This window comes from Mauremys reevesii, linkage group 13 (assembly GCF_016161935.1).
Source record: "Mauremys reevesii isolate NIE-2019 linkage group 13, ASM1616193v1, whole genome shotgun sequence".
Taxonomy (NCBI): domain Eukaryota; kingdom Metazoa; phylum Chordata; order Testudines; family Geoemydidae; genus Mauremys; species Mauremys reevesii.
Window position 1 is genome coordinate 30,090,148 of NC_052635.1, and position 14,784 is coordinate 30,104,931.

At 50.5% G+C, this 14,784-nt stretch overlaps 1 protein-coding gene across 1 annotated transcript in view; it reads right to left on the reverse strand.

Moving 5' to 3' along the window:
- Positions 1 to 1,438: 1,438 nt before the first annotated feature.
- RBPJL (recombination signal binding protein for immunoglobulin kappa J region like) overlaps positions 1,439 to 14,784 on the reverse strand; it is a 37,527-nt gene continuing 24,181 nt past the window's right edge. Inside the window, exons 5-12 of the mRNA XM_039499099.1 lie at positions 13,567 to 13,682; positions 10,159 to 10,333; positions 8,801 to 8,938; positions 7,208 to 7,317; positions 5,871 to 6,011; positions 5,020 to 5,175; positions 4,066 to 4,169; positions 1,439 to 3,324 (exon numbers count right to left, since the gene is read on the reverse strand). Coding sequence (XP_039355033.1) covers positions 3,051 to 3,324; positions 4,066 to 4,169; positions 5,020 to 5,175; positions 5,871 to 6,011; positions 7,208 to 7,317; positions 8,801 to 8,938; positions 10,159 to 10,333; positions 13,567 to 13,682 — 1,214 coding nt within the window. The 3' untranslated portion in view covers positions 1,439 to 3,050. The remainder of the gene's footprint in view (positions 3,325 to 4,065; positions 4,170 to 5,019; positions 5,176 to 5,870; positions 6,012 to 7,207; positions 7,318 to 8,800; positions 8,939 to 10,158; positions 10,334 to 13,566; positions 13,683 to 14,784) is intronic.

The following is a 14,784-nucleotide window of genomic DNA, read 5'->3' on the forward strand; positions in this document are numbered from 1 at the left end:
GGTTGGTAGCACTTTGGAGGACAGGATTGAAATTCATACCAACCCTGACAAATTAGAGAATTGGTCTGAAATCAACAAGATGAAATTCAGTAACGACAAGTGCAAAGTACTACAGTTGGGAAAGAAAAATCAAATGCACAACTAAAAAATGGGGAATAACTGGCTACACGGTGCTACTGATGAAAAGGATCTGGGGGTTAGAGTGGATCACAAATTGAATGAGTCAACAATGTGACGCAGTTGCGAAAAAGGCTAATATCAATCTGGGATGTGTTAACAGGAGTGTCATATGTAAGACACGGGAGGTAATTGTCAGGCTCTACTTGGCCCTGATGAGGCCTCAGCTGGAGCACTGTGTCCAACTCTGGGCACCACATTTTAGGTAAGATGTGGACAAACTGGACAGAGGGTTCAGAGGAGAGCAACAAAAATTATAACAGGTTTAGAAAACCTGACCTATGAGGAAAGGTTGAAAAAAACTGGGCATGTTTACTCTTGAGAAAAGAAGACCGAGGGTACGTCCAGACTACCCACCAGATCGGCGGGTAGTGATCGATTTATCGGGGATTGATATATCGCGTCTCATCTAGACGCGATATATCGATCCCCGAACGTGCTCCCTGTCGACTCCGGAACTCCACCAGCGCGAGTGGCAGTATCGGAGTCGATGGGGGAGCCGCAGCAGGTAAGTCGAAATAAGATATGTCGACTTCAACTACGGTATTCCCGTAGCTGAAGTTTCGTATCTTACATGAACCCCCTTCCCCCAGTGTAGACCAGGCCTAAGGGGATGGGAACCTGACAAAAGTCTTCAAATATGTTAAGAGCTGTTATAAAGAGGATGGTGATCAATTGTTCTCCACGTCCACAGAAGATAGGACAAGAAGTAAGGGGCTTAATCTGAAGCACAGGAGATTTAGGTTAGATATTAGGAAAACCTTTCTAACTATAAGTGTAGTTAAGCTCTGGAATAGGCTTGCAAAGGAAGTTGTGGAATCCCCGTCACTGGGGGTTTTTAAGAACAGGGTGGACCAACACCTGTCAGGGATCTTCTAGGTTTACTTGGTCCTTCCTCAGTGCAGGGGGCTGGACTTGCCCCCTGAAGGTCCCTCCCAGCCCTACATTACTACAATTCCATGACTCACTCCATTTTAACAGTGGAGGCCCAGAGAGGTTGCAACTTGTCCATGCAGTGAGCTGTGAATAGAACCCAGCTAGCCCTGCCTCTCAACCCTTGCTCTGATCTCCAGGCAACACTAGTACTGAAGTCCCTCAGGGACAGTTTTTTAAAGGAATTTAGGCACCTAAAGACGCAGGTAGGCACCTAGTAGGATTTTCAAGAGCACTGAAGAACCTAACTCCAATTGATTTCAATGGGACTCCCACTAGGTGCCTACCTGCCTCTTTAGGCACCTAAATGGATTTAAAAAGCTGGCCCTAATTGATTCTTGCTGCTGCTGACCCAACCTCTCCCCTGCTTGTTGTCTCATCAGAGCCATTTCTAGGCATAGGTGAATGAGATGTACTGGTGATAGTGATGGAGATGGGACAAAGAGTGTCCTTCCTCCCTCTTCCCCAGCAGGCTAGTTTGAGCCAGTTCCAGCAGAGGGGTGCAGAGCAGCTGGATCTGGGGTTCTATCAACCCATGGCACACTGCCTGGATGCCACGATCACAGATTTGCCCAGAGGTGGGGCAAAAACAATGCCAGGCCAAGCAAGTCTTTCAGTGATTATGACTATAGCGTATATCAACAGGGCAAAGGTCTCCAGTGTGTTTGCTGCATGGTGTCGGGATGAGCTCTGCTGCACGAGGCGAGGATGGGCTACAGAACCAAAGCATGGAGCAGGGGCTCCTGTGGAGTTAGCAGGGGTTGTGCAGGTCTGGACAAGAGCAGGATTTGGTCCAGCATCTTGGAGAAAAAAAAAAAAGAGCTGCCCTTAGACAGGCCTGGAACTTGGACCTTGAGAAACATGAAAATCCATCTCCCAAACCACTGGAAATAAAGTAACCTGTGTAGCATAATCCAAAACACGCCAGCCACAAGACTGCACGTGCCCGCAAAACACAGGCGTAAACGGGAGGATCCTCCAGCAGCAGCGCCGCAATTAGACGAGCAAAAGAAAGAGCCATCTGTTGCAAAGCCCGCCCAGGATTCTGTAGCTCACGAGACAGCAGCATGCTTCTTCCAGGCCTCCTGGTAAACCTTCCAGAGTTCAGTGTAGGTTAAAAGCCAGTGAGGCTTTGGCAATTAAGTCACTTCTAAATCAGCCTCAACTGCCAAAACAGCGTGTTTCAAAATATACCATAGGCCTTTTGATGCCGTGGTGATCTGAAGACTCTAAATAGAGCTTCAAAGCCCACTTGTGTGTAGCACTGAGCTCCAGTTCTGTGAAACATGGATTCTCCTTAAGGCAACTTTAACTCAGCAACTTGCTACTGAGGCATAGATTGAAGTGTGCATGAGATGACAGGGCTAGTAAGGGCACCTCAGACTGTGCTACTTTTAAAGAAATAACCCCAGTAGGGGCTGCAAATAAAAGCACGTTTGGGCTCAGCTTCTCAGCTGCCATAAATCAATATCGCTCCACTGAAATCAATGGCCTCAGTGCAGGAATTACTGGGTGCAAAGCTCTTGGAGGTCAGACTAGGTGATCACAATAGACCTTCCTGGCCTTAAGATCTATGAAGCCATGAAATCAATGGCACCACTTTACACCAGCTAAAGAGCCAAACCGTGACATCTGCAAAATGTCTAGTAAAAAGATCATTTGAACCAGTTAAACACTCCTTGAGGCATGGATGTATTGTTCATTTTGTTAGTAAATTTCACAGGGTGATGCTTCCTTCTGAAACAATTCTCAACAAATCTAAAAAGAATAGACGGGGTATTTTATGCACAGTAGAGCACTTGGGAGGGGGCTAACCCCAGATCCTACAGACCACAGGGATGTTTGTACCCATCTCTCAGTGTTAATGTCAGTTTCAGGGATGCTGACAGACCTTGTTCCAAGCCCTGTTTCTATGAAGATCCTCCACCATTCCAGGCTTGCTAGCTCTGCATGAAGAGGTGAAAATTGGTCCTAGTGAATTCCTGATGGATGCTGTTGAGTAAGGTATCGGAGTCCTGTGTCAGCTCTGGAAGGACCTGCAGGGCAGGGAGGAAGCTCTGCTCTGGGGTATACGTAAATGTGAACGAGCTGGAGTAGATCAGCCCATCGTTCCTTATGAGTGAGAGTGGGACGGTGATGGGGTATCTCAGCCATCGCCAGTCGCTGCCAAATGCCGAGACGTCAGGGACAACACACACTAAGGACTTGGGGGTCCTGGGAACAGTGCACAAAAAAAAAAAAGAAAGAAAGAAAAGAAACCATATATATTACTGTAGCCTTTCCAGAGAGGAGACTCCGCCCTGTCCTACTCACAACCCTAATGCAGCCTGTCTCCCACAGTGCCTTTGAATAAAGTATATTCTATTTTGCTACCTGGTGGCAGTCATTTAGTCTTGGGATTAATGGCGGCTCCTGATCTGTCCAGTCTCCTTCCTTCTCTCTTTTGTCTCTTTCTCCCTTTCCCCTCTGTTTTGGTGGGGTTCCCGTTCCAAGGTGTGGTCCTTTGGGCCCAGACTCTCACTCTGTTTTATTTTTGCCTCATGCCCATGCTGCAGATGGAGCTGCCACGTCCCTCCTGAAGTGGCCTCACGGAGGACCCATTCTCCCAGCCTGAGACCCCTTGCTGTAAATGCTGGCGTACTAGTCAATGTCCCTCAAGCGCAATCCTGAGCTGGTGCGGGCATGAATCAGATGTCCCAGGAAGCCTTTTGCATCTCTAATTACAAAGTTTGTGTACGTGAGAGTTATTTCCAGACTCGTCCTGCTTTGTCTTGTGGGATACCCTGCACAAAACTCCCACCTAAAGCAAAGCTCCCAGTCCTTGGGACCACAATAATGACCAAAAAGGCCTGCCAGATGTAGCCTTTAGGGTCGGTGCCATTTATGCCACCCACCACCACCTCCATCTCCACCTGTGTCTAAACACCAGCTCATCAGACTGGTTCGCTGCTTTACCTGTACATAGTCTCAGCTTCCACATCTCCAAACCAGACTTTCAGATCTGCATGGAAATACTCGCCCTGCACCTCCAGCATCGCCACGTCCCCTCCGCCAGTCAGCTGTCACAACCAGAGCACACAGGAGGGGGTTATACACCTTGCACCATGACGTGCTGCTGCCCCAACATGGTCCTGCGGGCAGCGACGTTCCCAGCTGGAGGGCTTGCTGTCCTCCCTGCAGAAGAGTGGGCAGTCCACAGTGCCCTACCCCAGGGGAGGAGAGCAGGGCCCTGAGCTGGGGGTGGGCACAAGGAGAGGGAATTGAGGAGACATTAGGACCATTATTGAGCAGAGGGGAAAAGAGCAAAACTTACTGATTCCTCAAATCATCTGTGAAAAATCTGCCCTGTCATGTACACAGAGGGCAGCGTGTGGCAAGAGGCCGGGGGTTGGGGAGGGCGGAAGGTGATTCAGAGGCACATGCAGAGCTAGGAGAAGGGATTTGCAGCCTCTTGTGCTTCAATAAGCTAGGTCGGGGTGGCCAACCTGAGCCTGAGAAGGAGCCAGAATGTACCAATGTACATTGCCAAAGAGCCACAGTAATATGTCTGCAGCCTCGCCGATCAGCACCTCCCCCTGCCTCCCTGCACCTCCTGATCAGCAGTTTCGTGGCGTGCAGAAAGCTCTGGGGGGGAAGGGGAGGAGTGAGGGCATGGCAGGCTCAGGAAGGGGTGGGAAGGAGTGGAGTGGGGGCAGGGCCTGTGGCAGAGCCAGGGGTTGAGCAGGGAGCACCCCCTGGCCCATTGGAAAGTTGGCACCTGTAGCTCCAGCCCCAGAGTCGGTGCCTATACAAGGAGCAGCATATTAACTTCTGAAGAGCCGCATGTGGCTCCAGAGCACAGCTTGGCCACCCCTGAGCTAGGTTAACAAAAGCCGCGCACAGAACAACAAGATGGAAAGCCCTCCGTACCTCCAGCATGGTTATAAGTGGGACTGGGCTCACGGGATCCTGAATACAGGCCAGGCTGTCACTGAACGTGTACTCCACAGTCTCCGTTCCAATTATCGTCCAGCAGGAGCCATCGTTCAGCAGCTCACGGTTTGCTTCCTTTGGGCACGGAGTCGCCTGCATGGAATTTTAGTGTCATGGAGGCCACATGCCATAGTGGTGCAAGCCGGGGACTGATAGCCAGGACTCCTGGGTTCTATTCCTGACTCTGCCATGGTCTGCTTGGCTTTTGGCAAGTCACTCCAGCTCTCTGAGCCGCTGTCTCACCGTCAGAGGGGGATAATAATATCTCTCGACCTTTGTAAAAGGATCTGAGAGCCCTGAATGGAAGGTGATGGACCAGCACATTGCTATAATTATTAGCCAGCTGCTGCAGCTCCATGTTCAGGGACAGGGATATGTCTATGCTGGCCTGAAGGAGCGGTCAGGATCAGTGACTTCATCCTCAAATGAATCTGGCTTAACAAAATCACATGGGAGCTTGGCTATATGATGCTGTGGGAGGCGGCCAGAGGGGCAGGGCCAAGTGGGGAGCGAGAGAGAGGTCTGTGTTGCTGTGGGGTGACAGGAAAAATTAGAGCAAGGCCCAGCATGGGTAGGTGAGGTTGGCGTGGGGATGTGTGTCTCCATGCACGGGTTCTCTCCCTATTCCCACATCACAGAAAGGACTGAATTTCATTTGGGGATTGTGGGGGGCTTGAAGGTAAAGACCACTCAAGTGATGGACTCAGCAGCAAGTAACAGGAGGGAGGAGCTGGAGGGAGTTTGCTCTCGCTAGCATCTGGACAGCTTCCCAGTTCGTGCTGCGCTACCTGGAACTGGATCACTTTCTCGGTCGAGAGACACAGGTACATCCCGTCACTGCCCTGGAACTGGAAAGCGCACTTGTGGAGCTGGGAGATGGGCTCATCCACATCCAGCATGGCGTACTGCTTGGTGACTTTCCGAATGATCTGTGGGGAAGGACACACAGGCGGGCTGACCGGCTGTGGAGGGGAGCAGCTCAGTGGCTGGAGGGAACTGTCAGCTCCAGAAAGTTCAGCATTTTTATCCTTCAAAGATTCTCAGCCCAAAACCTCCTCTGGAACTGGTTGTGGGAATTCCCTGCACCCTCCCCTATTGTCTGACATGGAACAAAATCAGCCCACATCATTCTAGCCTGTCTCCTGCCACTGCCCTCCCATTCGCTACACCCGCACGGCTTGCAGAGCTGGATCATTTCCCAGCAGCCAGTGCTCCATCCTCCTGACCTGAGTCACCAGGTCACATTGCAAGCTGGGATCTGTTGTCTCTACAGGCCACACTTCGTTAATAAAGGTCAGGATGGCTGCAACCTGCTCCATGTTATGCCACTGCTGCCAGCTGCTGGCTGAGCAAAGTTGGGGCATGGAGCTAGGGCTGCCAAGTTGCTAACTGCAGAAAACCAAACACCCTTGCCCCGCCCCTTCTCTGAGGCCCCGCCCCCTGTTCACTTCATCCCCTCTCCCTCTGTCGCTTGCTCTCCCTCACCCTCGCTCACTTGCTCATTTTCACCGGGGCAGGAGAGTGGGGTGCGGGAGGAGGTGTGGGCTCCAGCTGGGGGTGCAGGCTCTGGGGTGGGGCCAGGGATAAGGGGTTTGGGGTGCAGGAGGGGGCTCAGGACTGGGGAAGGGGGTTGGGGTATGGGAGGGGCTGTGGGGTATGGACTCCGGGAGGAAGTTTGCGTGCGGGAGGGGGTTCTGAGCTGGAACAGAGGGTTGGGGCACAGGCTTCAGGCGGTACTGACCTCAGGTGGCTCCCGGGAAGCAGCGACATGTCCCTTCAGCTCCTAGGTGGGGGGAAGGGGGCAGCCAGAGGGCTCTGTGTGCTTCAGGCACTGCCTCCAGGCACCGCCCCTGCAGCTCCCATTGGCTCCAATAGGAGCTGTGGAGCCAGCCTAGGAGCCGGAGGGACATACTGGCTGCTTCCCGGGAGCTGCGTGGAGCCAGGCATGGAGCCTGCCTGCCCTGCGGCCAACTGGACTTTTAGTGGCTGGGTCAGCTGTGCTGACCAGAGCTGCCAGGGTCCCTGTTCGACTAAGTGAAAACCAGACGGCTGGCAACCCTACATGGAGCTGAAGCTGGAAGCATTCCCCATCCTATCCGGTGTCTGAGTTTCCCGGGAGCCTTACCAGGGGCGGCAGGGTAACGCCGGTGGCTGTGCAGATGAGCTGGACTACGGAGCCGTAGCGAATGTACCCTTCCCGCAGTGGGAACTCACCCCGGGTGCAGTGCTCATCCGCTTCCCATGGAGAGGAAAAGAGATGGAGAGTTACCAACCTGGAGTATGAAGGAGGGAACAGCTCCCTCTGGCTCTAGCTGAAGGACCAGGGTAGAGGAGAACTCTCTCTCATCATGGAGCCTGGCAGCACGGTAGATAAGGGGCTCCCTGGACACTCTCCGGGCAACTGGTCCCTTTCTTAGGCTGAAGCTCGCTCCAATTTGTGCATCTTCAAGATGCAGGGTAAATGCAGCCTGCAGAGGGCAGTGCTCCCCGCAGGCAGTTCTCCACTGCGATTGGAGCAGGCAGGCCGGCACCCGGGGATCTGTAAGCTCTTCAGGTGACACCTCCAGATTCACAATGGGGAGGGAGGCAGCTGAGATCTCTTACATTTCATACAAAGCGCGCCTGGCCACCAGGCCAGGCATGCTAACGTGGCCCTGGGACTGGCACAGCCTGAGCCGCCCTTGCTCAAGACCAGCAGGCTTTTAGGGCCTGATCCAAAACCTACTGCAGTCAATGGACGTCTTTCCACTGATTTCAAAGGGCACTGGATCAGGCTCTCAGTGAGGAAAGGGTGTTGGGAATCAGGGATGAATTTAGACTGCTCCCAGCCCTTTCCCCTGCTGTCTCCTTCCCGGAGAACGACACCAGCGCAGGAGAAGGGAATCGGATTGTTACTGAGTCTGGGCAACAGCCTGGGACTCCAGGAGGCAAACGTGGTGGCAAAGGGAAGTTAAGGTAGGTAGGAGACCAAAGGACTCCGGAGAGCAAAGGGGGTGAGGCGGAGTGGGGGGAGGACGGGAGGATAATTTCACACTGCCTGGGGGTGCTGGGAGCAGGTATCAAAGAAAGCAGTGTGGTCAAAATAGGTACCATCTCCTATCTATTCCTGCGACCTATATGGCCCCATCCTTGTAGTATCAGAACGCCTGCTGGTCTTTAATGTAGTTATTCTCACAACACCCCTGGGAGGCAGGGCAGGGCAAGTACTGATCGGGGCTGAGGCCCAGATCCTCAATGTACGTAGGCTTCTAACTTCCATTGACATCTGAGCATCTGGGCCTAAGTGACTTACTGAAGGTCACGTAGGAAGCCAGCACTGGAGTAGAGAATTGAATCCAGGTATCTGAAATCCCAGATTAGCTGCCTAATCAATGGACCATCCTTCCTCCCGCCTCAGAGCTCTGTCTGCAGGCAGGGAGGAGCAGTGTGCTGCAAAGAGACACAGGCCTCCTGCTGGAAGCTGGCCTCAGGGGTTCCTGACATTTTTTAGAAAGATACTTCTGTTGACCTGTGATTATGACTCGTTAAAATCAGTAAGCACCATTGTTCAGATTGGATTTGACCGCCCTGTTTGTCTTTCACTATTGGTATGCTTGGGTGGCCAAACCTACCCCTGCCGTTAATGGGCACAGCTCCACTGACTTCCCCAGAGGGGTACCAGCGGTGAATTTGGCCCTGTGTGGACTGCTGGAGTTTGCTGAACATGTAAGGTCCTCACCCAGGTGCAATGTGAATGCTGCCCATTGCCTTGCGCTAGCGATGAAGGTGCCACCCTCTACGGACAGATAACGGGTGCTGACCGTCTGGGAGCGGAGGCGGTTAAAGAGGGAAACCTTGGACCCAGATGAGATGCACACTGCAAAAGACAAACAGATGCCGGCATTAGCACTGATGGAAACTCACTGTTATCAGTATCAGCTTGCCTGAATACCGGAGCATGGCTGAGTGATTTGATAGCCGCAGAGGCCAGTTATTGCTTTGCATAGAGTTAGGATAAAGAATGCAGTGAGCCATCATGTTACAAAATCTTGTTCTTCTGAGTCTTTATAATGATCTATAGGGAGATATGCCTATCTCCTAGAACTGGAAGGGACCTTGAAAGGTCATTAAGTCAAGTCCAGTCCAGTCCCCTGCCTTTACTAGCAAGACCAAGTTGCTGACATTGTTTGTTTATTTTTGTCCCAGTTCCCTAAATGGTCCCCTCAAGGATTGAGCTCACAATGCTGGGTTTAGCAGGCCAATGCTCAAACCACTGAGCTATCCCTCCCCCCAGCTTGGAGCCCCTGGGTAGTGTGCATACACTCACAGGTGTGTGAGTGGGCTCCAAGCAGACAAAACCCCTCAAAGAACCTCTGACTGTGAGGTGAGTAACGATTCTTCTGCGCTGCCAACACTTCATAATATTTTCAAAATCTGTGACTGAAAAGACCTATTAAGTCGTATCTTGTGCAGTCCGGGGTTGCTTTCCACTGCTTTGCAGGTCATTAGCTAATGCTCCATGTGTTCTCGTTTCCATATCAGCGTGTGGTTTGAAAGCACTGCTCTGCCCTTCTCAGGCTCCCCAGGGCGAGGCTGGTGTAATGAACAGCAGAATGAACACTAGCCCTCTCTGGCTGGCTTTCCCTTTAGCGGAGTACCAGCTGAGATGGCCTTTTATGAAGGGTGGGTGCTGCCTTTGTCTGTATGTGGAAATCTTTGAACAGAAATCCTGACAAAGGCTCTGCATTAGATCTTAACACAGCTTGGTAGGATACATTTTCGAGAAAGTGGACATAAATATGCCCTGATCCATTCTTCCTTCGGGCTTTGGATCAGGCAGCCTATAGCGCATAAACCTGTCATGTCTAAGGACTTGGCAGATATTCAATCTGTCATCTGTGATAGTTTCTTGTTTGCTTTATATCAGTGCTCCATTCTGATAAAACATCTGAGTAACCTATTCAGGTATTAGCTACTCAGACAGCTGAAATGGTGCATGCTACTGAAGCAACAGAGAACAGAGTATCGCAGAGATTGCTGTTAAAAACCCTGCAGCGCTCGGCTCCCATTGACGAGGCTGGCTCCCCTGCTACTTACAGTCTGTGTTCTTCAGGGACTGCTTCTTCTGTGAGGGTTTGGAAATCACTTTGATCAGCTTGCTGTAGAAAGTGCCGATCTCCTGCCCATTGCTGAAGAAGAGCTTCAGAACCAGCCGAAAATGCTTCCTCTTCTCCGTGTCTGAGATGTAGAGTGCTTTGGCACAGCTGAACTCCTGTAAGTAACAAGGGGCTATTGTCATAGGCTGGAGATTGTGTCTGGAGTCTTTGGGTGCATCTTCACTGAAGATACTCCAGTGAGGGGGGACACAGATATCTGCCTACCTAGATACGTAGAGAGATACCTGCTCACTTCTTCATTTCCTTTGCAGCTGGGGGGCTTTATCTGCTGTGAGAGTGAGAGGCTGGCCAGCAGCATTGGTTAATGATCGCTGAGTGCAGGCAAGGTCCCCTGATAAACTCACCTCTGCTCATACTCTGTTGTCCCTAGGCAGGAGACTTGACTGAGCAGAGAGTGATAAGCATAGCAGGGTTTGGTTAAAGGGACAAATGGCCATGGAGAGTGGGGAACTCCTAACTATCACAATGATGGGGCACTACTGTTGCCAGTGTTTATTATTTGTATTGTGGGAGGACCTAGGAGCCCCAATCAGGGACCAGGACCCCCTTGTGCACCAACTCTGTACAAAGACAGACCAAAAAGACAGCCCCTGCCCCCAGATGCTTACAGTCGGTGTAAAGATGCTCATGGTGCTTTCCAGACACCAAACAAAAGACACAGGTCAAAGGAGCTTGCCTTTTAGTTTAGATTGCATGAAAGAGTAAATAACAGGAAGCCAGGAGCCCTTAGAGGCTGGGACCATGGCCCCACCAGCCCTTCTACCATATCAAGTTTTGCCTAATTAGTTGGTCAGGTATTTTAGGCAAAAGAACTTTTAAACTAGTGTATGTGTGAAAAAGGGGGGAAATCACTGCTGAATTTTGGATGAAAATTTTCACTCTTTTGTTACAAACTAATTTTGTTTCCTGGAATTTTTTGCTTTTCCTTGAAATGTTGATGATGTGACATTTTGGGTCCACAAAATGTCATAGGAAAACCTGGAAATCAACGTCCTCGTGAAACTTCCACTGAAGCGGGAGTGCTGGAAAGTGGAAGTGGCTATTTTTGAAACTCTTCCTGCGTGGGAAGAGAGAGACTGAGAGCTGACAGACACTTTTCCATGCGTGTCTGTTTCTATCTACCCACCTATTGGAGATGGTTAGCATAGGCCTTGATCCTGAAAACGCTTACTCACATGCTGAACTCTACACACGATTGGTCCCGCTTGACTCAGTGTAAATGAGCATGGCCAGGTTAGTAGGATGGGACCTTAGACTGGAAGCTCTTTGGGCCAAGAACTATATCTTCATATGTGTTTGCAACGTACCCAGTCCAAGGAGGCCCTGATCCTGGCTGAACCCTCAGAGTACTATCATAAGGAGTCCTGCAGAAAGGGATCTGGGGGTCATAGTGAACCACAAGCTAAATATGAGTCAACAGGGTAACACTGTTGCAAAAAAGCGAACATCATTCTGGGAAGTATTAGCAGGAGTGTTGTAAGCAAGACAGGAGAAGTCATTCTTCCGCATTACTCTGCGCTGATTAGGTCTCAGCTGCAGTATTGTGTCCAATTCTGGATGCCACATGTCAGGAAAGATGTGGGCAAATTGGAAAATGTCCAGAGAAAAGCAACAAAAATGATTAAAGGACTAGAAAACATGACCTAAGAGGGAAGATTGAAAAAACTGGGTTTGTTTAGTCTGGAGAAGGAAGACTGAGAGGGGACATAACAGTTTTCAAGTACATAAAAGGTTGTTACAAGGAGGAGGGAGAAAAATTGTTCTTCTTAACCTCTGAGGACAGGACAAGAAGCAATGGCTTTAAATTGCAGCAAGGGAGGTTTAGGTTGGACATTGGGAAAAACTTTCTAGCTGTCAGGGTGGTTAAGCACTGGAATAAATTGCCTAGGGAGGCTGTGGAATCTCCATCATTGGGGATTTTTAAGAGCAGGTTAGACAAACACCTGTCAGGGATGGTCTAGATCCCTGGGTGCAGGGGACTGGACTAGATGACCTCGCAAGGCCCCTTCCAGTTCTATGATTCCATGATAAACAGTAATACAGAGAGGGAGAGAGCAACAACAAGGCTCCCTTTCACTTGTGAAACTAGGCAAGGGTGTAAGACAATCAATTAACCCAGCAACTCAACCTGTGCTGGATTCCTGCCCAACCTGAGCACGATGACATGTGCAGAAGTGAATCACTGCACCATCAGTGCACAGCATGGTGCTACCAACTGGCTCCTGTTAGTCATATGGCTGAACATACAGCTCTCCAAACCACGATGCCGGGGCCTCCCCTAGAAGGGGTATCTTCAACAATCTTCACTCTAAATAGTTTCAGTGTCCACCTTATAACAACAAAGACTTCAGTGAAAAGATGCCCTTCATGCTGGTGTGGGGATGGGAGACCTGCAAGGGGGCTGCAGGAGCCAGATGGCTGTTCTCTGTCCTTCCTTATGTGCTTTGGGTTTTCAGAAGGGAAACTGCCCACCTTGCACTGTGCTGTGTGGATTAATGATGATTCTTAAGCACCACCCCGTGAAGGGCCCAGAAGACAAGACCCACTCCCCCTTCACCAGAGCCACCATCACTTCGCTCAGTACACCCAAGAAAATGCACTGCAGGACAAAGCAGCTCCCACTAGGACACGGTGGGGTCCATTCAGAGGAGCTATAGGTTCATTTAAAGGGGGAAATGATTAGAGATGTTATTTCAGGTGGAGTGAGGAGCTGAGGAATGGCAGAGGCTTTATTTACACTGGGGCTAGAGAATTCCAAATGGAAATTAATGTTCACATGTGATTTACCCAACATAACACAAGAAATCTCCCTAGTTTACAGTTTCCCAGTCACCTTGGCACTTCAGCCGCACTGATATGCTGTAAGGGAAGCACTGCAGACACAAAGGTCCTTTTTGTTATATTTCTGGCCAACCCCAGACCCCACATTCTTCAGAGCCCCAAGATAATACTTGATAGATTTCTTTCCCTATAGGAAGATGCCAAGTTATAGCTCCAGCCCACAACCTTTGTGACAGGTCGGTGTTTTTGCTAGCAGTTTATCTGTAAATGAAAGACTGCACTCTCATTTTGTGATGAGTGGCATTGCCATTTGTCAGGAGAATACGATGCGTTGGGGAAACTGTGTAATCCCTGGCCATCCTCCAGCCACAAGGGCCAGGAAGTTGAAAAGATGGTGACAAAGAAAGCTCGGTTTCCTGGCAAACTGTGAGTGAGGAGCACTAGGAATGCTGCAGGGAGATGCCTGGCCATATGTGACTAGGGGGCAGGAGAGCCTAGAGAGGTGTTGTGTGAGTGCGTGTCAGGGGAATCATTTTACTCAGCTTACCTTGGAGTCCGGCTGCTCCTCAAAGTTGAGTTTCTGGGTCTCCATGTGGCTGCTGCCCATGCTATCCAGCCCCATGTACCCGCACACCCTGAAACCAGCCTCTCCCAGATCCCTCGCTGGAAAAGAGAAGGAGAAACATTTCCCAGACACAGAAACCTGGACACCAGCTGAAATCAATGGAGCTGGGATCATGGAGCCTGAAGTGAGAGCTGCCCAGACTGCTGGTGGCAATGGAGAGAGAGGAGGGGCTGAGCTATTGTCACCCCTCAAGCCTTCACTAGAGAGAGGAAGAGGGGACTGGGTAGCTACTGCCCCCGCCCCCCGAGAGGGCACAGGCAGGTGAACCTCCCAGTAGCATCTTTGGGACACTTGGAAACTTCTGGTCTCCAGCCGCACTGATGTGAGATGCTGCTTTCCTGCATCTCACCCTCTCTATCCTGCACCCGTAGACACCTTCGACAACAGGCTCGGCAGCTTCTCCCGACTGCCCTGCTTCACCAGCCCCTCTCCCCCGATCCCTGTCTCCATCCCCCTTCTGTTCCTCCTGGCTCAGATTTTCCTGCTTCCTTTCTCCCACATCCCTGTCTCTCCACCCCTCCAACCTTTTACCTTCCCGAATCCTCCCCTACCTGGGCTGCATGCTCCCCTCCCCAGTGCTGTGAAGCCACCATTATATGAGCATACCCATTGCTAACAGGTATATCTACACTGCAAATAAAAACCTGCAGCAGCGAGTCTCGTTCAGCTCAGTTGAGCTCAGTTCAATTGACTTGGGCTCAGGCAGTGGGGCTAAAAGTAGCAGTGTAGACATTCCCATTCAGGTGAGTGGAAATGTCTACACTGCTATTTTTAGCTCCTCATCCGGAGCCCAATTCAGTTGACCTGGGCTCTGAGACGTGGGTTTTTCATTGCAGTGTAGACATACCCTAAATGGTCTCATGGTCAAGACTTTTCCTCCAAAAGCTAGTCTCACTCTCTCTTTTCTATCTTCAGTCCTTGCTCCTGGTTGGAGCTGGTCAGGAAATGGTTCCCCTCCCCCCATCCACACACAAATTTTTTTCATGTGACTGAACATTTTTCATTTTCATCAAAAGTTTTCCTTTGAATTTTTCAAGTTTTTGCTGAAAACTGAAAAATGTCAAGTTTTTGGTTGTGGAAAACAAAATAAATAATTTGTTTAAAATGCAGTTTTTGAACTTTTTGTTATTGTGGCTGAAA